The sequence below is a fragment of the Gekko japonicus genome, unplaced genomic scaffold (assembly GCF_001447785.1).
Source record: "Gekko japonicus isolate JY-2015 unplaced genomic scaffold, Gekko_japonicus_V1.1 scaffold28, whole genome shotgun sequence".
Taxonomy (NCBI): Eukaryota; Metazoa; Chordata; class Lepidosauria; order Squamata; family Gekkonidae; genus Gekko; species Gekko japonicus.
The window spans coordinates 1,210,876-1,235,474 of record NW_015177010.1 but is presented as its reverse complement, the minus strand read 5'-3'; the positions used below and the strand labels follow the sequence as shown (position 1 = coordinate 1,235,474).

Here is a 24,599-nt window from a genome sequence, read left to right as displayed (position 1 = left end):
TTCTCTGCTCTCTTGGTATTTTTTGATGCCGCCCAGTTTAGACTCGGCCAACCTCGATATTCTCTGTTATCAAGACAATGACATGAGAAGCAGAAGTATTAGTACTTAAGCAGCCTGGTCAGATTTTTATACCCTATGCTCCCTCCCCTGTTTATTTTTAATTGTTTGTGTATGCCTGCTTTTCTCTTCAAAAGAAACTGTTCTAATCCTAATGAGAAGTCAGGCGGCAGGCTCTACAAGGCAACACTGGTCATTATCAGCCCAGTACTACTACTACTACTACTACTACTACTACTACTACTACTACTTAATTAATTTATACCCTGCTCTATCCCATGAGTGGGCTCAGGGTGGTTTACAACACAAGATTCATAAAACACTAAAAGCGATAAAACCAATAAAACAACAGATGGCACAATAAACAATAATGGAAAGGACCCTTACCTCTTGTCAGGTGAATAAAAGCTCCAGTGCCCAAGTAATGTTGTCTAAGCAGCATGACACTGGGAAGGGGGCATGAACAGCGGAGGCCAGAATGGCTGAACATCTGCCACCTCAACTGAAAGCCTGGTGGAACAGGCTCTGTGGAACTGTAATAGGTCCCGCAGGGCCCTGATCTCAGGTGGGAGCATGTTCTACCATGTTGGGGCGAGGGCTTTTTCAACCCTGGTTGAGGCTAAGCAGACATCCCTCGGGCTGGAGATCACAGGAAGTGCTGATTGGAAGAGTGTAAAGCTCTCTGGGATTCATATGGGGAGAGGCAGTCCCACGGGTATGATGGTCCCAGCCCACATAGGGCTTAAAGGTCAAAACCATAACCATGAACTGGATCTGGTATTCGATCAGCAGCCAGTGCAGTTGGCACAACACCAGCTGAATGTGCATCCATGAAGACGTCGCCATGATTAAGTGTGCCGCTGCACTCTGCACTAGCTGCAATTTCCGGATCAGGCCCAAGGATAGACCCAGGTAAAGTGAATAACAGTAATCCAGCCTGGAAGTGACCATTGTATGGATCACTGTATCTAAGTCCTGAAAGATAGGGAACCAGCCGCCTAACCATCTGAAGATGATAAAAGGCCGATCTGGCAGCTGAAGTGACCTGGGCCTCCATAGTAAGTGAGGGATCCATCATCACCCCGAGACTCCTTACCCACCACGCTGACACCAGTGGTGCCCCCTGAAGACTGGGAGCCTGATTCCTGACCCCATGTCTCAGGTACAGGACCTCCATCATCATTGAATTCAACTTCAGCAGGCTCTGCTGCAACCATCCAGCCATGGCCTCTAACGCCCTGTCCAAAATGTCTGGGGTGGGGTCTGTCCATTTGTCCATGAACAGATAGAGCTGGGTGTCATCTGCATATTGGTCCAAACCCCTTTCCAAACCCCTGGACCGACTGGGTGAGAGGACACATGTAGATGTTAAATAACATCGGAGAGAGGAGCACCCCCTGTGGCACTCCACATTCAAGCAGGTAGTGCGGGGACATGCTCTCCCCTAGTGCCACCCTCTGTCCCCAACCATGGAGAAAGGAGGACAGCCATTGTAAAGCACTCCCCCGTATTCCACGGTCAGCAAGGTGGTGGGTCAACAGATCATAGTTGACCATGTTGAATGTTGTTGTCAGATCTAAAAGCAACAGCAGCACCAATCTGTCTTGATCCAGGTGTCTCTGGAGGTCATCCATGAGGGCAACCAGCACAGTCTCCACCCCATGACCAGGGCAGAAGCCGGACTGGAAGGGGTCCAGAATGGAAACATCATCTAAGAAAACCTGAAGCTGCTCAGCCACTGCCCTGTTAACTACCTTACCCAGAAACAAAAGATTTGAGACTGGGTGGTAGCTGGCAAGGACCACAGGGTCCAGCAATGGTTTTTTGAGGAGCAGATGCACCACAGCCTCCTTCAAGCCCCTTGGGAATACCTCTGAAGAGAGGGAGGTAGATCAGTGCCTCAGGCTGTGCGTGGTTTCTGTATATTGCTCCACCAGGATCAGGTAAAGGTATGAAAATGTGCATTCTGGATGTGCTGTATGAGAAAGAAATTGCCTAGCACTGGAGCAAGAACCAGTGCCCTCAAGTGACATGGGGCAGGAAAAAAAGTTATGCTATATTTTCCTATGGAAAATTTTCTGCCCCACATATGTGAATATAATCTTGTTTAACTGTAGTTGTTATGGCTGTTGTGCTGTAGATCAATTAGACTCAATGGGCTACATACGGGATATGAAGCATGGACAAACCTCAGAATTTCTATGTAGACCATGCTTGTATATGGCATATTTGCCTTCTTTTAGTATTATTTAAATGTTGCTTTGTTGTTGTTGTTGTTCAGTCGCACAGCCGAGTCCGACTCTTTGCGACCAGTGTTCCCTCTAAGCTGAGTTAGTGTGAGTCAGCTCACAGTTTTTTAGCCTCTGGCTCACACATTTTTGTCTTGGCTCAGGAAGGATGGCTCCAGAGCAAACTAATTTATGCAGCAGCCCAATCGCTCGCTCACAACTTTAATGCTAGTCACTCACAAAGTGGAATTTTTGCACACAAGACTCCACAGCTTAGAGGGAACATTGTTTGCGACCCCATGGACCAGATCACGCCAGGCCTTCCTGTCTTCTGCCGTCCTCTGAAGTTTGCTCAATTCATGTTCATTGCATCTATGACACTGTCTAACCATCTCATCCTTTGCCGTCCCCGTCTTCTTTGACCTTCAATCTTTCCTAGCATCACAGTCTTTTCCAGTGAGTGCTCCCTTCTTATTTGGTGGCCAAAGTATTTGAGCTTCAGTTTCATTATCTGGCATTCCAGGGAACAGTCAGGGTTGATTTATTTTAGGATTGACTGATTTGATCTCCTTGCAGTCCAAGGGACTCTCAAGAGTCTTCTCCAGCACCATAATTCTTACAGGAAAACAAAATTAAAATCAGCATACAATCAGCACTATAATACCAGAACAATTAACTTAGAGGTGTTTTTAAAAACTAAGTTTGCTCTGATCTTCAGAGCAAAAAGAGCCATTTGGTAGGAAACACACATCAACTAGTTTTCCGGGATCTGAAAAGGACTGTAGATTAGCTAAAATAATGGCCAGGAATGTATACGTTGATCAGTTGGAATTCTGGCATACCGGCACGTTAGCTCAGTTGACATTGCTTGAAAGTGCAACACTGTGAATGCCATTCTTAAATTATAAGCTGCTTTGTTGACCAAATAAGCTCTGGAGTGATCGATCTTTATCTCTTTGTTGTTGTTAGCCATACAGTAATGTTTGACTTTTGGTGATTCTATCACTTTGTACCATGGGGCAAACTTCTGATGCATAATTGACAAGGTATCAATTAGGGAGCCCCCTTTAAATACCCATTCCCGCAAATCCAGGTTGTTCTACCAGTGAGCTACAGCCCCACCCCTGTATACAGGGGTCCCCAACATGGTGCCCTTGGGTGCCATGGAATCCATCAACACCTTTTCTGGTATCCACCAAGTCATTTTAGAAAGTGGGCAGGGCCATGTAGGGCTTTGCCCAGTAGGGCTGGTGATTAGCTGCGCAGATGAAAAGGCATCCTATTAAATAGATCTTCTGCCTGAAATGTTGAAGAGTTACTATTAAAGTATATATATCATGTAGTAGGCTCTGCCTTGGTGGCAGATATTTTGTGGTTGACACCAACTGCTATGGCAGCCATTTTGTGGTTGTGCCCACCACCGTTTCAGAATTCCAAAGGTGCCAACAGGCTGAAAAAGTTTGTGGACCCCTGCATTATATATTAGCAATCCTTGATAGTAACTTGCACCTGGGTCAAATGCTCCTAATATTTATCTCATTATGCAAATCATTCCTGTAGTGCTTCCTCCACTATAAAGTATTCTGCCCTACCCTACCTAGGCTGTTGGTAAGGATATCATGGGAAGTAACCTTGTCCTTTTAAACACTTTGGGAAATGCCCTTGCCGTCTTTAAGAACTGCAGGGCCGCAGGCAAAGTTTCAACAGGGGTTGACTTTCTCCCTCCAAGCATCTTCATAACAGGAAAGGCAGGTCTCCCTGTCATGCCGCTCTTAAGGGCACAGGAACCCTCGGTGGACATAAGTTGGCAACTAAAAACTAATCCCAGAGCCTTTCTGACGTCTGTTTCCACACATACGCTATGCTTACAATCAGTTTCAGTAATGCGACGGAGGGAAAAAATGAGGGAGGGCAGCGTGTGTGTGCGTGCAAGAGAGAGTGACTGCATGTGGACGTTTATTGCCGTCACCGCCATTCCCCTTCGTATGGGCGCCTCAGCATCAGCCACTCAGGAGGACCCTGAGGAGAATCGGAGGCCGTTGGGCGTGCAGGCAGGCTTGGGCCTAGGCTGAGGCGCCTGCGCGCCCCTCCGAGCGGCGGGGGGCGCTGGGGGCCGGGTTCGAGGCGGGCTCTTCGGGCGGAGACAGGGCGAGGTGCGTAGGGCGCCACGTCGGCAAGCGTTGCAGCGGCAGCACCAGCACCTCTGAAGGGTCCGGGTTGGGTCGGCTGGCGACGGAGCTCACAGCGACACCGACCCGAGAGGGGAAAGCGAATCGCGCGGAGGTGAGAACGAGAAGCGACCGAATCAACCCCCTCTTCTAGCGGGAGGAAGGGTAGGGGGGTGGGCTCTACCATCTTTCCCTCCCCCTGGCCTCCTTTCAGGAAGAAGGGAGTGGGAGTAAGTAGCTCGGACGACACCCCCCCCCCGTTTCCCCCTCCCCGGTATGTGGTCAAGAGCTGCCCGCTTAGGGGGGCGCTGCAGATAAGGGGCAGCGGGTTGGGTGACACTGGATTTTAAGGGGCATCTTTAAAAGGTGGCTCCAAGAAAACGGTAAACCTGAACGGGGGCGGCGGTTAATTTGTTACAGAGACTCTGCTTTGAGTGTGGAGACCCTCCCCTCCCCTTACCCCTTTTCAGTAGTTGTCACCTTGCTCCTTTTGAGGTGTGGAAAGAAAAGACGGGGTCTGGGGCGGATGTCCTTCATTAACAGAAAGTGCAGTTTTGTGTAAGAGGAGCTCTTCTGTTTCTTTTCTGTTTAAAGCTAAAATGGCCATATCAACTGTAAGGGAGAGTGTTAAACTTGGTAGGTGGGTGTGCGGTGAAACTCTCACTAATGTCTTTGCATCTCCACCAGCCTTTCCTTGAGAGCCTCTTTCCTCGGGCCTCTTAGTAAGGGGGGGGGGGGGAACAAGGGTGTGTGTGTGTGAGGGGACATGGCTATAGCGCTCCTTGAAGGAGTAGCAAGTTAGTTGGGGGGGGGGAGTTTTGGTGTGCAAACTGCATGAGAATTTGTAAATGGACGTGGGGTGGTGGGAGGCGAAGGAAGACAAGAAGTTGCCTTCTAGTATGTTCTGGAGAAGCTATATAGCACCTTCTGTTAGAAAGGTGTTAACATACAATGCGTAAGAACCCTTAAGGGGGCAGGGAAAAGAGGCCAACCAACACTTCCTTCGACAGCTATATAGCTCCAGGTTACTTCCTTGCCTCTCCTGCCACGTCACTGTCGTGATCCAAGAAATCTCTTTGTGCCTACAGGATCCCCATTTTCAGCTTCCTATAGTAGACACAGTCCCCTCCCCCTTTTGCTGCTTACAGTTCTGTTCTGCCTTCAGGTCCTTTGTTACGGTTTCATTAGTGCCAAAAATGATTAGATGAGAATATTCATTTACCATGCTACTACTTGTTTGAAAATTCAGTGTTCTAGCTCTCTGATTTAGAATGTAATGTATGCATGTGTGTATGTGCGCACCTAATGCTGTGCCTGAAAATCTGTGGTTGATAAGCTGTGAGGCTATTTCTGCTAGATGGAGCCATGTTTACCATGTAGTCTGAGAAATCTTCAGGGATCAATTTGTGTGGCAGATGTGTGGTCGCCTAGCTGGAGAATAGAACAGCACTTGAGAACTCTGCTGTCCCTGTCTGAAAACAAGGATGCGTGATTTATCTGTAATCTGTATGGGAAGTTCCATCCATTGTACAGACCCTAGAAGTATATTTTGCTGCTCAGTCACACACACTCCAGTTTGGCGACCCAGACCTAAAGAAGAGCAACCAGAGTACTGCATGTAAATCCATAAAAGGAAAACTCAGAAGTGTGAGGAATCTATTGCATACAGTTGTTGGAAACATTTTTTTTCCTTTGAGTGGAACGGGGCGGGGGGCAGAGAAAATTGCTTCCTCAGGTGGTTCTGGCCAACAGTCCTGTGATTGCCAGTTCATAAACTGATTCAGGGTACAGAGTGCACAATCAATGGGAAAAATACTGTTTTCTCCATTGAAGAAGTTTTATTATGTAAATAATTCCCTTGACAAATTAGCAAGGTGAAGAAGTGATGCTGGTACAAAGAGCCAAAAAATGTGTGGGCTCACTGATATTTCAAGATTTACTTCCAAAGTGGTGGCCGCATTCTGAATTTTTTCAATAGGCATAATTGCAGCCGTTCACTACCACCAGCTCTCCAGAGTGCATACCTTTCTCTTTTCTTGATACAAGTGGCACTAAGAACCACCCCACTTTAACATTTATATTTTAACATGAATAAAAACCTGATTAATCTGAGGCTGGGATAGGAAAGAATACCCTTTTTACTCAGTCTCTGCAAAGCTGCAAACTGTTAAGTACCACACTTGTCTATACTTCTGAGGTTGACTGTTGCAGTTTGATTTCTTATACTGATCCACACTGTTTTAATAACTAACTGTAATCCTTCTTCAGCTATTGTTGTCCATAGTTTACTGCCAGCGAGAAAGCTAAGTGGGCCTGTCCCACCTCTCAATTTGCCAGCTGCTTATAAGAATAGCAACTTTTAAAATATACATCATTTTGTAGTATTTTGCTTTATGTGTCTAAAAGCAACTGAGTTTGGGCAGGGCACTCTTGTTCTCTTGTCCTTTGCAAGCAGTACAATGAGAGTTGAATGTTCCTTATTTCCTTTCATTCCCATTGCTGTGACCTGATGCAGGCAGCCCCTCTCCCCTAGCTTTTCTCCCAAATAACCTCCTTTTCTGTGACATAAGTGCACCGAAGATTTGCGGTTGTAAGCCTCTCTTTTCTTTGATTTGCCAGGCTTGTGATGAGGATAAATGCTACTAACTGAGCCATCTCTCTTTCCCCTTAGATAGCTTTGCCTTGATTGATGCCCACTGTGATACAATGTAGGAATTCTTTCACTAAAGCCTTTCCTTCACCAAATTCTTTCACTCAGTACACTATAATTGTAATTGAGCAAAATTCTTGCTTGGTGTAGTAATTAAGAGAGCCAGCTTGGTGTAGTGGTTAAGAGCGGTGGACTCTAATCTGAAGAACCGGGTTTGATTCCCCACTCCTCCACATGAAGCCAGTTGGGTGACCTTGGGTCAGTCACAGTTCTCCCAGAGCTCCCTCAGCTTCACCTACCACACAGGGTGTCTGTTGTGTGGAGAGGAAGGGAAGGCGATTGCAAGCCACTCTGAGACTAGTGAAGAGAAGGGTATAAAACCAACTCTTCTTCATCTTCTTCTTCCAATTTTCCTCTCTTTGCTGTTTTGAAGATTTGTATTAGTTATGGCACTTCATGAGCAGCATAGGCTATTTGAATTTCTGCATGTCAGTATGTGTTGTGGCTGAGATGCATTTTGAGAACTCTTATGTATGCATGTTACTCTCATAGGTTTTTACACCAGAACATTGCAGTGGAATTTCCAGACGCAGTTATAGTTGGTAAGTATCAAACTATATTAATAAGGTGCATATTATCACAAGTGGAAATTGAGTTACTCTAAATGTTGGGGGTGAGGAGATGGGGCAGGAAAGGGTATCTACCAGTGATAATGATTTTTATGTTTGCTGAAAAGTGATAGGGAATAAGATTAATTGCCCAACCCGTGCTTCTCCTGTTGTTAAAACTGGGCCAGAGTGTGGGCCATGAATTTGCACTTCCCTCCACTGCCAAGGAATACCCCTGCCAGTAAAGGACACTGCCCTCATCCAGTGTGGCTGGGATTTTGAGAGGCAGGGGCATAAGGAATGGGGAAGGGTGTGTGGGGGGACAAGTTGGTTAGACAGAATGATATACATGACACTGGAAAGGACAGGATGGAAATGTACTAGTGTCCTTCAAGTACAGTCTCCTTTCCCTTTTTACTGCTTAGGGATTCTTTGGGGAATTGACTTCAGCGATTATGATACCTTCAGGCCCACTTCTCCTCTGCTTTTTTGCTGTTAATTTTCATGGTTCCCAGTACTCAGTAACTTCAGAGCGTAAGGCTGCATTATACATGCTGAATTTATCTTCTGATACTGTTTTTTGTGTGTATACGTATAGGCTTTTAAAATCTTTCAGTCTCATGGGTAAGACCTGAGAAAGAGACGGCTGTGCATGTTGAAGACCCTGTAAGTTCAAGGTGGACTTAAGCAATTTTGTATGGATTGTATCCTTCATGTCACAGAGATTTTTTAAAAAAGTAAATGGCTTATTCAAAATCCAGTTAAACTTCCAACAATTTTGAAGCAGAATTTTTAAGAATTTCTAAGTATTCCTCAATATGGATTGCATTTAGATGTCAAACAATTGTTTTATTTAAAAAAGGCAATAAATCTGTTTAACACCAGCTCTTTCAGATGTTGAAGCCCATGCATGTTTCTGAGCTCTTGTCCCCTGCCACTTCACCTGACTAGCACCACGGAGAGCCATGTAATGAAGAAGCCTGAAAGTGTATCCTCCATTATGCCAAGGCAAACTGCAGCAGCAGTTTCCCAGGCACAAGGAGTCCTTGAAAACATTTGTCACTGGGGCAAGTGGCATGCCTAATGAGGGAAGCCCTGGAAAGTACATTTCCCTGGGTGCAGAAGTTAGAACGTTGGACTAGAATCTAGCAGAGCCAGGTTCAAAGCCCCGCTGTGACATGGAAGCTTGCTGGGTGACCTTGGGGCAGTCATGCACCCTCAGCCATAACCTTCTTGACAGGGTTGTTATGAGGACAAAATAACACGGGGAAGGGGAGAATGTTTTAAGTCACTTTCGCTCCCCACCGGGAAGAAAAGTGGGGTATAAATGAAATAAAAACAAATTGCCGCAGTTTTAGGGCATTACTGCCTCTTGGTGATGTGTCTGGGGAAAAGAACAGGATTGTGAGGAGGGCAAAAGAACCCATCTTGAGTGTGGTCTGAACGTTGGAAGAGTTTGGGACCCAATAAGAACAGATGGAGAGGTGGAGAACTTGCATTTTGAATCCTCCACCCTCAAAACTTTAGCATGTCACAACTAGGTTTTAAACATGAACTCAATTAGTTACAAAATATTTCTTATGTAGGACCGCATTGCGACGATGTGCTTTTGCAATTAATTTCAAGGTCTCCTTGTGCCACTGTATTATATAAATTAATGCCTTGCATATTTGAATAATGGTGTGATCTTATTTTGTGTTTAAATGAACACCTGTAGCAGGATAATTTATAGCGCAGCGGTAGGGAATTAATCCAGAACAGTTCAGGTATAATTTTGGTCCCAACAATTTCATGTTAATTCATCTTATACTGTCATTACAATAAGAAGCACTCCATTACAAATGTGTGGACATCTGTCCTGTAATAGTGTAATCCTCAGCACTTATATGACACTTTTTGACAGTTCTGTGTACTTTACTTTATCTCTGTAATCTTCCTGTAATATTAAGTCAACACTACAATCATCAGGGGGTATAGAATTTAAGGCTGAGAGAGAGTTGTTTACATAAAGTCTCCTAGTGAGTTTGTGGCAGAGGGAGAGTTTGAATCAAGCACCTCCTGGATCATAGCTCATTTTCTTAAACACTGTGTGCTGCCTCATTGATAACTATTTGTGTATGCAGAAATAGATGCATTTTAGTAGGCAATTCAAATAAATTCACACACAACACATGTCCTGCAGGGTACTGGCTCATGTAGGAAATTCCATGAACCCTCCCTTTGCACCACCACCTGTAATGAATGTTTGTGCACTTGTGGAGGAAGTCAGAATACAGAGCAGGTTCCCTAGCATATAGGAACATGCATATTTGTCTTGTACTTTGTGCTCATGGAGCACATGCAATTTTCTAAAGATTATTAAATGATTCCAAGAATGTTTACATTCAATTTTTGGGTGTGACATCATGCATGATTGTAAAAGCTGTTACCTTTTCTGCTGGAGCCCTAGCTTTTTAAATATCTAGTTGCTGAGTTGTTTTTCTTTAAAAGGTTGACAAAATGTGAGGCTATGTAGTAACAGCAAGGTTGCACACATATAGAAGAAGAAGAAGAAGAAGAATTGGATTTATACCCCACCCTTCACTTGGAGTCTCAGAGTGGCTTACAAACTCCTTTCCCTTCCCCTCCCCACAACAGACACCCTGTGAGGTGGGTGAGGCTGAGAGAACTCTGACACAAACTGCTCTTTTTCAAGGACAGCTGTGCCAGAGCTTGTGACTGACCCAAGGTCACATCAGCAGGTGCAAGTGGAGGAGTGGGGACTCAAACCCGGTTCTCCCAGATTAGAGTCCGCACACTTAACCACTACACCAAAACTGGCTATAGGTGACATACAGAAAAAATGCTGAGCTACCTCTTTATGTAAATACATTAGATGATGTTCAGAGAGTAGGAGCCTCTCACACATTAAGTATGTAGGGTAAAAATAGCGATTGAACAGTTGCCTCATTGGAAAACACATTATCCAGCTTCACTCTTGTTCAGGTCATATTTCTTGAACAAGCTCAGCAACGTTTTCTTTTGGAAATAACTTGGAAGATTTAACTTACTATATGTGAGCAGCATTTTTCTTGTTATGTTGAAGTAATGTATCTTTTTCCCCTTGACACTTACCACTAGTCTTGTTGTTTGTAGATTTTGCCATTTAATTAAAAGAAGAGGACAGAACTTGCATCTTGGGGCTATACAGCAAGGTGTTATACACGTATGTACATAATGTTACATATAATGCTTTATATTAATGCATAGTATTCTAAATAAATAAATAGTATCGCAGGACATAAGTGATGTTTTTAGTGATATTTACATCATGCTATTTGGCCTTAAAAAAAAAAAAAGCCTAATGCAGCCCTGCTAAAATCAATTGGAACTGGATATTGACTCCAGTGGGAGATGGATTGTTTTCCATAGATAGAGCAGATATTTAAAGATTTGCTTTGATGCCTTGAAAAGACAGGAGCAGAACTATTTAGCAGGATGCTTCTAGGGTAGTAGGAGTACAATATTTGCAAATATCTGTATAGTGAGTAAATTCCCTAAGACAGTGTTTCCTTAAAGCAGAATTAATCTTTTTCATAAAGCTGTTGAGGGGGGGGGGGGATAAAAAAATGAGATTTCTGAAATCACTTTTCAGCCTTTGCTAATTTATGTCATTGCAGATATGGGTATGCATTTGCCAACTTCTAAAATAGAAACTTCCAAAGCAGCATACAGTAGTATTACAAAATCTCTTTGACAGAAAGTAACTTGTAGATGGTGTAAGGGTGTCTGAACTATCTGGCCAGGACACGAGGGTACTGACAGGTCTCAAAATTTTGTACTTTCTAGATTCCCCTAAGATTTCACTAAATTTGTGTTAGAAGGTATTTCTTGACAGCCTTCTATTCAGATGTTTGTAGTCTGTGAACTCAAATGATGTTAGGACAGGCTTTCTTTCTTGATCCTTAACATGCTTTCTTGAAAGAGAGACCTGCTGATTTCAGTAGTCCTTGCCTTAAGCAAATACAGTTAGGACCATAGGTCAGATTTTGACCGAGCTTGGTAAAAATTTCATTCTTTTTAGGAGCCAGACAGGCTTGGCACTTTCCCTTCTTATTCTAGAAGCAAAGTAATTGTTTTACAGGCGAGGTACAGCAAGTCAGTCATGTGTTTGTATTTAATTTTAGCAATTCCTGTCCACCAATTGTTGACACTAATGCACTGTGTAAACACTAGATGCAGGCTGGCACCATTTTGAAAGAGGCTTTCTTTACTTCTCTGGGCTGCCAGTAGCTTTTTGAAAACGTGTTATTTCTATGATAGGAATATACTAGAGGGTTTTCCTTCTGAATGCCAGAAGTAAATTTATGTTCTCCATTGACAGCTATATCTATGCTTAGCCAGTCTGACATTTCATCTGACTTTTACTGAAGAGTAAGGAATTTTTAAAAGTTATCCTGAGCATATCTTCTTGTTAAATTACATAGAAGTGCTCCTGTGTATATTGTAAATTGGTGGAAACTGTTATTAAGTAAAGAATTAGTAGGCACATTGATTAACAAAAACTATTGAGGCAGACTCAGCATGGGTTCCGTAAGGGAAGATCTTGTCTCACTAACCTGTTAGTGTTCTTTGAGGGGGTGAACAAACATGTGGACAAGGGAGACCCAATAGATGTTTACCTTGACTTCCAGAAAGCTTTTGATAAAATTCCTCATCAAAGGCTCCTTAGCAAGCAATAATGCTAATATTCTCCAGTTGATATGCATTTATGTAAATTATGCATCCGAACATAGAATGAATATTACAAGTGTGTAATAAGGCATAAGCATTTATTAATTTGTAACTATGCCCTCATGATACTAAGATACTGTACAATGCCAGGCCAGGAAGTGAGGCCAGGTTAGTTGTTTCCTTAGATGTGGGGATATTGCAACACAGCTTTGAGTTATTGAAAGCAGTCCTTCCTTGTTGGAGTCTGTGGCTCCCCACTGGACTTGAATGATCACTTCATACTTTTTTGGATGGATCCAGTATCTTTATTATTTTTGATGCACTCCATCTAGTCAACTTCATAGAATCCTAGAGTTGGAAGGGACCTCCAGGGTATCTAGTCCAACCCCTTGCACAGTGAGGAAATTCACCGATACCTCCCCCCCACCCCCAGTGACCTCTGCTCTATGCCCAGAAGAGGGGGGGGACCTCCAGGATCCCTGGCCAAACTGGCCTGGAGAACAGTTGCTTCCTGACCCCAAGGTGGCAATCAGCAGTTTCCTGGGCATGTAAGAAAGTGCCACAAGAACTGGGCACTGATGTGCCTGCCCTCTCTTTGTGATCTGCCTAAGTTCACAGAATCAGCATTGCTGTCAGATGGCCATCTAGCCTCTGCTTGAAAACCTCCAAAGAAGGAGAACCTACCACCTCCCAAGGAAGCCTGTTCCACTGAGGAACCACTCTGTCAGGAAGTTCTTCCTGATGTTTAGCCAAAAACTCTTCTGTTTTAATTTTAACCCGTTGGTTCTGGTCCAACCTTCTGGGGCAACAGAAAATAACTCTGCACCATCCTCTTTATGACAGCCCTTCAAGTACTTGAAGATGGTTATCATATCGCCTCTCAGTCATCTCCTCTCCAGGCTAAACATACCCAACTCCTTCAACCTTTCCTCATAGGACTTTGTCTCCAGACCTCTCATCATCTTTGTTGCCCTCCTCTGGACAAGTTCCAGCTTGTCTATATCCTTCTGAAATTGTGGTGCCCAAAACTGAACACAATACTCTAGGTGAGGTCTGACCAGAGTAAAGCAATATCATCACTTTGCATGATCTGGACACTTTACTTTTGTTGATGCAGACCAAAATCACATTTGCCTTTTTCGCTATCACATCACACTGCCGACTCATGTTCAGTGTATGGTCTACTTAAGACCCCCAGACCCTTTTCATACATACTGCTGCTAAGACAAGTCTCCCCCATCCTATAATTATGCATTTGATTTTTCCTACCTAAATGCAGAACTTTACATTTATCCCCACTGAAATTCATTTTATTTGTTTTAGCCTAGTTTTCCAGCCTGTCAAGGTCATCCTGTATACTGACTTTGTCTTCTACCATATTTGCTATCCCTCCCAATTTAGTATCATCTGCAAATTTAATAAGCATTCCCTTGCAGTATCTCTGGTTCTTGCTACCATGAAGTGGTTTTGCAAGGTCTGAAAATAAGTTGTCCTGAAGTACATTTGCCTGAATAACACATTAGTTATTACATGGATCATTTCTGCAATACAAAACTACTGTGAAATGATCACTATTTTCCTCTTGCAGTTTGTAAAACAAGGCTTCTTCCATGTGGTGAGGGCTCTTCATATTGCTTTAAATGGCTGCTGCAGGTGCAGAGGCATGCATGTTGGCATGGGGCTTCTGCATCTGGGAGTTTTCTGTGTACTTTCCTCCATTTTTCCCCCCTAACACCTTTCTTCCACATGAGCTCCTTGGTGTTGGCTTTTGGATACATAGTTGTTGTGGCTGATGTGGCAACTCACAAAACTTTTTTTTCTTCACACATATACTATATAGCACTATAGTGGTTGTATTAGAGTTTTAAATAGATATGCAGTGGATCATTATAGTGCTATAGCACATTATCAACATATGTCTAGTATCTTTCCAGCTTCCCTTTCCAGTAAATTGGTACAACAACCCACATCTTTCTCCTTATATTTCTACAACAAAAAGTGCTGAAATATTCCTTTAAAAAAAAAAAACCCTAGGAATTCAAAGCAGCCTCATGGCCAGAAAATGTAGCGGGGGGGGGGGTGCTGTGAAATTTGGGGGGGGGCATCATGGGCCCTAGGAAAAGCATTGGCTCCAGAACAAACTAATTTATGCATAAGCCAAATCACTCACTTACAACTTTAATGCCAGTAGCTCACAAAGTAGAATTTTTGCACACAAGACTCCACAGCTTAGAGAGAGCATTGCTCAAGAGTGGTACCTTCAGCACTTAAAAGATCCGGGAAATTACAGGCCAATCAGTCTGACGTTGATACCGGGTAAATTGGTGGAAACTGTTATTAAGTAAAGAATTAGTAGGCACATTGATTAACAAAAACTATTGAGGCAGACTCAGCATGGGTTCCGTAAGGGAAGATCTTGTCTCACTAACCTGTTAGTGTTCTTTGAGGGGGTGAACAAACATGTGGACAAGGGAGACCCAATAGATGTTTACCTTGACTTCCAGAAAGCTTTTGATAAAATTCCTCATCAAAGGCTCCTAAGCAAGCTCAAAAATCACGGGATAAAAGGACAAGTCCATTTGTGGATCAAAAACTGGCTAATTAATAGGAAACAGAGAGTGAGTATAAATGGGAAATTTTCTCAGTGGAGGGGGGTAAGCAGTGGGGTACCGCAGGGATCAGTACTGGGTCCGATGCTTTTTAACTTGTTCATTAATTACTCGGAGCTGGGAGTCAGCAGTGAAGTAGCTAAATTTGTGGAGGATACAAAGTTGTTCAGGGTGGTGAAAACCAGGGAGGATTGTGAGGCACTCCAAAGGGATCTGTCGCGGATGGGCAAGTGGGCGTCAACATGGCAAATGGGGTTCAATGTGGCCAAGTGCAAGGTGATGCACATTGGAGCCAAAAATCCTGAATATAAATACACGGTGATGGGGTCTAAACTGGCAGAGACTGATCAAGAGAGAGATCTTGGGGTCGTAGTAGGTAACTCACTGAAAATGCCGAGACAGTGTGTGACTGCAATAAAAAAGGCCAATGCTATGCTGGGGATTATTAGGAAGGGTATTGAAAACAGATCAGCCAATATCATAATGCCCCTATATAAATCAATGGTGCGACCTCATTTGGAATACTGTGTATAGTTCTGGTCAGCACACCTCAAAAAGGATATTATAGCATTGGAAAAAGTGCAGAACATTGGCTTGTCTTACGTTCTTATGTTCACTTCTCCAATCATCTCCCTTTCTGCTAGTCCAGTCCTGCTGTATACCACCTAGATGATGGTGAGTCTTTCAAAAGCATCCTCATGAGCCTTTGGGAAACGTGCTGAAGGTACCACTCTTGAGTGCCTTTCTAAGCTTTCTTGCCCCATGGAAAGGAACTCAAAAGGCATTTAAATGCCTTCTGAAGGCAATAAAGTTCCCTCTGAGCTGTCTTTTCCTAGGAACTGATGTGCTCGCTACCCTGTCCTATAACTGCCTCCTCTGTGGAGAGGTCTTGGAGAGCCAACTCACTGGCAGCCATTCACTTGAGGGGTGTGAATGGAAAGTTGGGGGTGTGGCCATGGGATGCCCCACAGTGGCTATGGGCCAGATTCAAAGGGACCAAAAATTGAAATGAAAGTAGATAAGTGAAAGTAAATGTAGCCCATCAAGAAAAAATGCTAGAAAATAACATCCATAAGCACCAATACAGCAGGGACAGTTGCTGCAGGAAAATCTGCACTGTTCCTTAAACATAACATGGTAATGCACTTGGACTGTGTTCTTTCCAAAAAGACTGAAATAAAGCAGGTTTGGGAGAAAGCATATTGAGGGTGGGGGAAAATAGAAATTTTAAGAGTGTGGTTAGACCATAAAGCCACTCCAAAAAAAGGACTCCAAGGTGGAGAAAAATCTATCTGGAAGCAGCCCAGGTTTTTTTTTAAACCCAACAAATATCATAATATAGACCTTAATTTGGTTTTTTTTAATTGCCAAGCTTTATTTTTGTTATTTTCTGATAATATTCCTGAGGTCTTGGTGCCATGCTGTAGAGCTGCCGTCTTCAATAATCAGCTTGTAGTTCGTATGAGGCCTGTCAAGCTCTGCCAACCAGCTTGGTCTTTTCTCTGCTGACTGAAGTGGATTCTTGTGTGCCACTTTCAGTTTCCATGTTTTATTACAATAATACACACATTTGCAATGCAGTAAAAATAATAATCTGTTTTCATGCCATCAGCTGTCCCTGCATTTCATTCAATTAAATAGTACGTTCACTTTGTCCGTCCTTTTTCTTAAATTAACATTTACAGCTTACGTCTGGGAAAAGTTTACCGCTGGCTCTGGCATGATCTTGCTGCACCCATGTAATGTCATATTTTGTAATACCGGGCTGGCATTGTAGTTGGGTTGTGAATAATATGGTCTTATTTTTTTAGTGTAAGAGGGGAACCGATTAATGCTGTTCCCTCACCAGCCCTTGTGCTGTTGCTGTCATCCAGTTCATATCCCTACCAGCTACTTTAAAGTAAAAATAAAATCTCCTTTGTCATATATTAGGATTAGGCTGTAGCTTTGATGTTCTTTAAAGGGAGGTGGGTAAGCAATATATTTTAAAAATAGCTGTATCTATGACAACTTTGTTTCTTCTAGGCAACGATGAATCAAACAGACAATAATGAACAAGATGTTCCTCCATACCTTAATGATGAGCCACCAGAAGGTAAAATTTGGTGACAAGATTATTATAGTTCTGTAAACTAAGGTGTCATACTACTGCAGTTGCCTACCAGAGGTACTCATAAGTATTTTTTTTAAAGTTGCTTCAGCAAATGAATTTTCAAATTGCTTTTAGTGCTAAGAGAGAGAGCCAGTTTGGTGTAGTGGTTAAGTGTGCGGACTCTTATCTGGGAGAACCGGGTTTGGTTCCCCAATCACACCCGGCTGGATGACCTTGGGCAAGCCGTAGCTCTGGCACAGCTGTTCTTGAAAAAAAGCAGTTTCTGTCAAGAGCTCTCTCAGCCCCACCTACCTCACAGGGTGTCCGTTGTGGGGAGGGGAAGGGAAAGGAGTTTGTAAGCCGCTCTGAGACACCTTTGGGTAGTGAAGGGCGGGGTATAAATCCAATCTCTTCTTCTCTTAAGGAACCAACAGATGCAGTGTAGGAGCTGAAGTGTGTTCCATGTGTTCATTGACACAGTTGTTTATAAAATTGTAAATTACTTTCTCATGTGAATGTATTAATAAAACTGGCTTTAGTCTCAGAATTGACAAGTCAGTCACTACAGGAATACCTGTCACCCAGTTTAACACTGCATTTTTAACAGGTTCCTGAGACAAACAGAGACTCTCAGTTGTATGAGCAAAATTACTCTTGTTTTAGTTTGTGAGAAAGCTTACTGTGGAAACTGACTTGTTCTTCTTGTTACCTCTGCAAAAAGAACTTACTCTGGACTTAGACCATGTGTGACAGGTGCTTCTCAAATCCTCCTAGGGATAAAGATTGTCTATGGAACTTTCTGTTCCATTGCTCAACTGCTGCACCTTACCCCACACATTCTGGTGCCAATAACCATTTTCCTGCTTCAGTGCTGTTGTGCTTGACTTGGATCCATTCCAGTAGGGCATGCGGAGCACACTGCATCACGCTGCACTGAAATGAATGGTGACAGCGTGGCCTGTGCTTCTTATACCCCACCTCCAAGGAGTTCAGAGCACCATTTTAACCTCACAACCACCCTATAAGGTAGGCTCCCTCACCTTCCTCTATCTTGCCTAGGGCCGTGCAGTGAGTCTCACAATTGTGTGAGGATTTGAACCTGATTATTTGCTTGCAAGACTAGCACTGTAGCCATTGGTTTGTGTCAGGGCTTGAAATACTAGCTTGTTTTTACCTCATGAAGAATCAGTTAAAGATACACAAGTACTTTTGTTCTGAGGACTGCAACTTAATTGTCATGTTGAAAACAAAACAAGGGCGGGTTCAGACATTTTTCTCATGTATGTCAAAGCCCCAGATATTTGTAAAGGTGTTATTCCTGGCGTGGGATGTTAGACAGGGTGTGGGGCTGTCAGGGTTTTGCTTGAGGGTGAATAAAGCAACTGCAGACTCAGGCCCCTGGAGGCATTCTTAGCTCAAATGGAGGAAGCTTCCTTACGGTTAGAGGTTCCCAGGCCAGAGTTCCTATCAAAACATTGATGGGTAGATGAGAAGGGAAGTCTTCTCTCAGTGATGGTTCTGTGCCTAGGTGAGTCGTACTGTTTGGCTTAATTAGCTTCTTCCTCTGGATTGAGGATAGCAAGGGTAGTAGTTTCCGCTGATGGGCAGAGCAGGACTTTCCCACTTCCTGCTGCAGCCCAGCATTTCCCTGAAGTGCTGTTCCAAGGGTATGGAAGACCCTCCCCCCCAACATATGAGTGTTTTGGGAGCAGTGTTCCCTTTAAGCCTCCAGCTCAGGAAGGATGGCTCCAGAGCAAACTAATTTATGCAGCAGCCAAATCGCTCACTCACAACTTTAATGCCAGTAGCTCACAAAGTAGAATTTTTGCTCACAAGACTCCACAGCTTAGAGGGAGCATTGGTTGGGAGTCTATGGTGGGAGTGCAAAACTAGCAAAAAAAATCACACACCCTTTCCATTCACAGAAATCCTTTGCTGGATCCAATCCTGAAGACATTTGTCTCCCCTCAGCTTTTCATATCTGATTTTATATATGAGACATAACAGCCAAGGAAAGTGCATTATTTCCACCTTGTGCTGGGACAATTGCAGTTGCTATTGCTCTGCACAAGTGAAATACCAGCAATCTTGCATTGGACTTGAAAGGTACAGTGCCCAGCAACAAGGCCTACATTCTGTACAATCAGTGCTGGCTGTGTCACACTCTGAAGTATGACTTCCTGATAAGTTTGAAACACTTGAATTGTGTATAACTTTGGAGTACCTTTGAACAGTTAATTGGTTTTTTTTTTTAAAGATAGAACATATTAGTATGACTCTTGAAAATTGTGCTGTGTTGCCCCCTCATGTTACCTCCTTCCTTAGCTAGCATATTGGCTTTAGACAAATTCCCGTTTTTTAATGTATGATATAGAATTTAGCTGAGGGAACAGCATTTGAAGCCCTATTCATCTGGACAATTGCTTACTCGCTAAGTAGAAAAGATAAAAAATCCAGTAGCACCTTAAAGACTAACAAAATTTGTGGCAGGGTAAGGCTCATGGGAACTCATTCCCTGCCACAAAATTTGTTAGTCTTTAAGGTGCTACTGGATGCTTGTTCTTTTCTACCGCTACAGACAGACTAACATGGCTACCCATCTTGGCTATGTTGAAAATCAGTAAAAAGTTCTGGGGCTGATGTGTACAAATTGGGGAAGGGTTTTGAAATAAGAGTTTCTTCTATAATAGAGGCTGAGAATGCTTACGTAAGTGATAAGACCTGTTTCCTGATATAAAGGTTTCATTTGTACTTTGCATATTAAAATGCAGAGACAATTCAGCTAATTGTATGGCAGTATTCATATTACAAGTTTATTTTCTTGATTCAAGTAAAATTAAGGAAGCTGTTCCATGTTGATTTTAAGCATTCCTTGGAAAGCTGCTGGTATCTGAGAGATGATGCAGTTCCTGTTGTTATATCTGGAATTGTGTAGTTCAGAAATTTAAATCTGAGACACTTTTAACTTCCACTCATACCTGGCACTCCAGGTAGCTCCTGCACATATTTTGGCTTTAAGACACTTTGCAGATATTTGCTACTAGTAATAGTAGTTTAGCAGTGCTAAACAAGTGCAAATAGGAGGTATTACATATTGCTTGGTGTCTTTTCAAAGCTGTAGTCGTGATTTCAGCACAGAGATGGCTGTGCCACCTGTGCTCATCCTCCTAGTTAGTGTGGATGGACAAGGAATGACCGTGGAAGTTGGTATCCTGCATTTGTGACTCTTGGTTGACCAGTGCTGTGATTGTAGAACCATTCGCAGAACACTGTGCTTGGATCCCATGGTAACTTTCTGCTGACATCTTAGGGGATGGGAATTGCTGCCAGTTTCCCACCCTACTGCAGGCCCTCAGTTCACTCCTCATGCTGTTCCAGTAGGTCCCCTGGTTCACCTAGGAACAGCATCGTGGGGATCATTTGAGGAGGGAGGTGAAGTCCTGTTCTGCTGTCAGAATTAGCAGAGACTTACTGTGAAATCTAAGGCAGGAAGCACCCTAGTACTCTGCTACTCTGATTTCTGTAGTACCTAAAACAAATGTATGCAACCCCTTCAGGAAAATCCCTTTAGTCCAATGTTAGAAACCAGGTGCTTCTGTATTTGCAATTTTGATTTCTAATATATCCCCCATCCCAGAGTTTGTAGTTGGGAAACACTGCAGTTAGGAAATCAATCTAGTGTTTAAGCATGCTGAATTTGATATGAATAAATGTTTAATAATTAATATTTGTTCAGAGTTGGCTATATGTTTTTGAAGTCTGCAATCAGTACTTTGTGTGTTTGTTACCACAGCTGGGCAGAGGCCTTTTCGGTGTGTGTGTGTGGGGGGGAGAAGCATTGACAAAGAGGTTTTTAACACTTGCTAACTGCTGCAAGCCGGGTCCATAGCAGGAACACCTGCAGCTCTTTTTGGAGCCAGATAACACATCTGGTATTCCAGGTATGGAACTCCAGTACCAAATATAAATTGGCCTTACAACTTGCCAATTTTTCTTTAATCAGGTGACATACACTCCTAATTATAATTAATCATGTTTTAAATCATGTTTAAAAGATGCAGAAGCCCAGATATGCTGGATACAATCAGCAGACACATCAAAATACAAGCCCTTAGAAGGCCTTGAAGGACTCCTCACATTTGTAATTGGTTGTAAGACCACTAAGTGGAATCTTTCATGTAAATCTTGAAAAAGTTTCAGTCTGTTGAAACTTGTACATCTGCAAAAATAAAGCTGCTCTGATGTCTCCCTCTTTCTCCCTTTCTCACATATATGTGAGGATGGGTTGAAATGGGGTGGTGGGCAACAGTTTTATAAAAAAGGAACCCTATAGAAATGTTGTGATGACCAAAAATAAAGTTTTATTTATTGTAGAGGTTTATTCACTTAAAGTATTTTTATCCCTCCTTGCTCAAAAAATAGCCTTCAAAGCTGGTATATACCATTTAATAAGAACTTGAACTGGTTAACAGTGGCTTGCTCCAGACAGACAGCCAAAAAGATGCTGTCAGTAAACATGTCATGTCAGAAGAATACTTGCGTTCTTTGCTCCCTCTAAGCTGTGGAGTCTTGTGAGCAAAAATTCTACTTCATAAGCTACTGGCAATTTGGCTACTGCATCAATTAGCTTGCTCTGGAGCCATCCTTCCTGAGCTAAGACAAAAATGTGTGAGCTGGAGGTTAAAAAACTGTGAGCTAGCTCACACTAACTCAGCTTAGAGGGAACACTGCTTGCATTTGGTTCAAATTTATGAATAAATTATAACTGAACATTTCCTTTTTTCATTTTTAGGTTCTTTAAAAGATCACCCACAGCAACAGCCTGGCATGCTCTCTCGTGTGACTGGGGGCCTCTTCAGCATAACAAAGGGAGCCGTTGGTGCTACTATTGGTGGTGTAGCATGGATAGGAGGAAAAAGCCTGGAAATGACCAAAACAGCTGTTACAGCCGTGCCTTCTGTCGGAGTAGGATTGGTTAAAGGAAGTGTTTCTGCTGTGACGGGAGGTGTTACAGCTGTAGGTTCTGCTATCTCAAGTAAAGTGCCTTTAACAGGGAAGAAAAAGGATAAGTCTGACTAAAAAAAAAAAGACTGAGACCTGTTTGTCTCTCTGGCTTTGGAATCTGCAAAGATTTGGACTGTAACAAAGCTACATGTTTTAGACTCCTAAAGAGCTGTATGAATAACTTCACCTGAAAAGGACACAAACAGCTTGGTGCGCAGGGCCCAAACTTTCTAAAGCGTTCGATTTCTTCAAGCTGTCACCTGGTGAAATGTTACACTTGATAAATATGGGATCAAGTACTTGTGTCCAAAGGGATAGTTTCATTTGAATATTATTTCACTGTAGATCTTTTGCAGTCTTGAATGAAAAATGTGAAAATAGACGGCATGATTTAGCCAAAATTTAAGTCCTCCGATTCTAATGTCGAGATTTAAGCATGAGCTTAATTTCTCTCATTATAATCAGTTGAAATATACAGTGCTTACTTTTTGGCTGGGTGATGCTTTTGGCAGCCACTGCAGTACCATAAATATATTGGTGTTCCAACTACAAGTCTAAAGTTTCTGTATCTTCTTTAAAAATAAGGAATCATTGAACTGACATCATATATCTTTGCTTTTTGAAACTATTTTTATATTCTCTCTAAACTCTTTATGTGGTGACTCTAGTTGCGAATTGCGTGTGTGTGTGTGTGTGTATATATATACGTACAGTACATCAATACAATCATCCATGCCTTATGGTGAAACAAACTATTTTTACTTAGTGAAACTATAAGGATTTGTAATGTCCCTCATTTCAATGCAGTCTGTAGAAGAAGCTTTACACTGACAAAACAAAAGCCCTGTTGATACTGACTGGAGAGAGACTGCTAAATCTCAGGTGTAACTTACAAGTACCCACTCCTTACCTTCAAAACAAAATCCCTTGTGCTGACAGTTTGTTTAAACTGAACCTTAAGTCCAAGTTTACAGCCCATATAATGGATAATTTTTAGCTCTAGAATAAAAAGTTCTGTATTATTCAGCTAGAAGCATAAAAAATGACTCTGTTTCTAGATAAAAGGACAATCCAGCAACACTGTTGCTGTATATTCTCTGTGGGTGAAAATAGACAGAGATTGTGCTGTTGCTGTTATTGATGGATTTAACTCTTTATAATTTTTAGTATAAGAATATAAAGAACTTACTTGGATTACAAACTTGATCATTTTTCCTGAAGATCCAAAGCAAAGTGATACCCAAGACTGGCAATAGTAAAAGCAAAGCAATTAAAAAGAATTGGGCGATTTACATAAAAATTCAAGCTTTATCACTGCATTTTCCAGGGTGTCCTGAGTAAGATGTGGGAATCTAGCTTTCAATCTATAACCTATTCACTCCAGAATAGTCCTACTAAAATTGATGGTTGGCACTCTGGAGTAAGTTGGTTTCTGCATTGTGAGTTTGTTTGGGAACTCTTCAGCATGTTCTTGTTGACTTTTTAGCATTTTTCGTAGTCTGTAAAAGATGGCTAAAGTTCACATGAATATTCTGTATGCAGTATTTCCTAAAATGTATGTGTGTAAAAAATATAAATAAAAGAGAGAAATTAACCATATGGGCTTATTGATAAGCAGTTTTGATTCTAAAAGGTAGATCAGAATTTTTATAAAGTTTAAAAATCAAATAACTAATTTTTGGCAAATTATATATTCAGATTACTGGAGTGTTACCCAATGTGTAATAATGTAGGGTTACTGTTTGTATTTTAGCTGCCAAATAGCTTAATGACAGAGCATGCACAAGGTCCCAAGTTAATCTTTGGCATCTGTAGGTAAAGAGCTATTTGGCAATAAGGCTAAGAAAGGTGTTCTCCAGGGTCTCAGTCAGAAGTGCTGCCAGTCCCAGGAGACAGCACTGGGCTAGATGGGTCAGTTACCTGGTTCATAACAGTGAATGAAACAAGTAGTAGGCAGTAGTAGCCAATCCTGTAGCAGAATCCTGGATTCACTGCCATGTAAACTTTGGAGATGTCCTTAGAATTTTCCCTCTTAAACCTGCATAGAATCCTTTGCTGCTCTTACCACATTATACTAGTGGTAAAAATACATGTTACCTTCATTTGCAAAGCTTGTATATGCCTATGGGGACCCGTCTCTAAAAAATATGAAAGCAAGGTTGATTTGCAGGAAATCGGGTTCTATAAATTGTAGTACAATCACAGCTGTGTAGTAAACTAGTGTCTGCCTCCATATTTTATATCTGTAACAAGAACTATACATGCAACTTCTTAAATCGAGCCTCACCATCCAGATTGGCTTATAAACAAAGGGTTGCATGCAGTCTAGGAGACAGTCCAATAAGGTAGTCCTAACAACAGAAGTGTGTGATCTTACTAATGCACACTTAGGTAAAGGTTTCCCTTGCTCGAAAGCCAGTCGAATCCAACTCTAGGGATGCGGTGCTCATCTCCGTTTCCAAGCCGAAGA

General features: G+C 42.4%; 1 protein-coding gene across 4 annotated transcripts; it reads left to right on the top strand.

Annotated features, from left to right (window-relative positions):
- Nucleotides 1-4,343: 4,343 nt before the first annotated feature.
- TMEM263 (transmembrane protein 263) lies at nucleotides 4,344-24,548 on the top strand. Of its 4 annotated transcripts, none has more exons than XM_015427566.1 (7): nucleotides 4,344-4,568; nucleotides 7,656-7,705; nucleotides 8,310-8,377; nucleotides 10,847-10,916; nucleotides 14,013-14,039; nucleotides 17,059-17,128; nucleotides 21,918-24,548. In XM_015427566.1, the coding sequence occupies exons 3-7, from the start codon at nucleotides 8,364-8,366 to the stop codon at nucleotides 22,202-22,204; spliced, it is 468 nt and encodes a 155-aa protein (XP_015283052.1). In that variant the 5' UTR covers nucleotides 4,344-4,568; nucleotides 7,656-7,705; nucleotides 8,310-8,363; the 3' UTR covers nucleotides 22,205-24,548. The 4 variants fall into 4 exon arrangements, with proteins under 4 accessions (XP_015283052.1, XP_015283054.1, XP_015283055.1 ...); XM_015427567.1 differs by lacking the exon at nucleotides 4,344-4,568 and adding an exon at nucleotides 4,647-4,683; XM_015427568.1 differs by lacking the exon at nucleotides 14,013-14,039 and having other exon boundaries at nucleotides 4,345-4,568.
- Nucleotides 24,549-24,599: the final 51 nt, after the last annotated feature.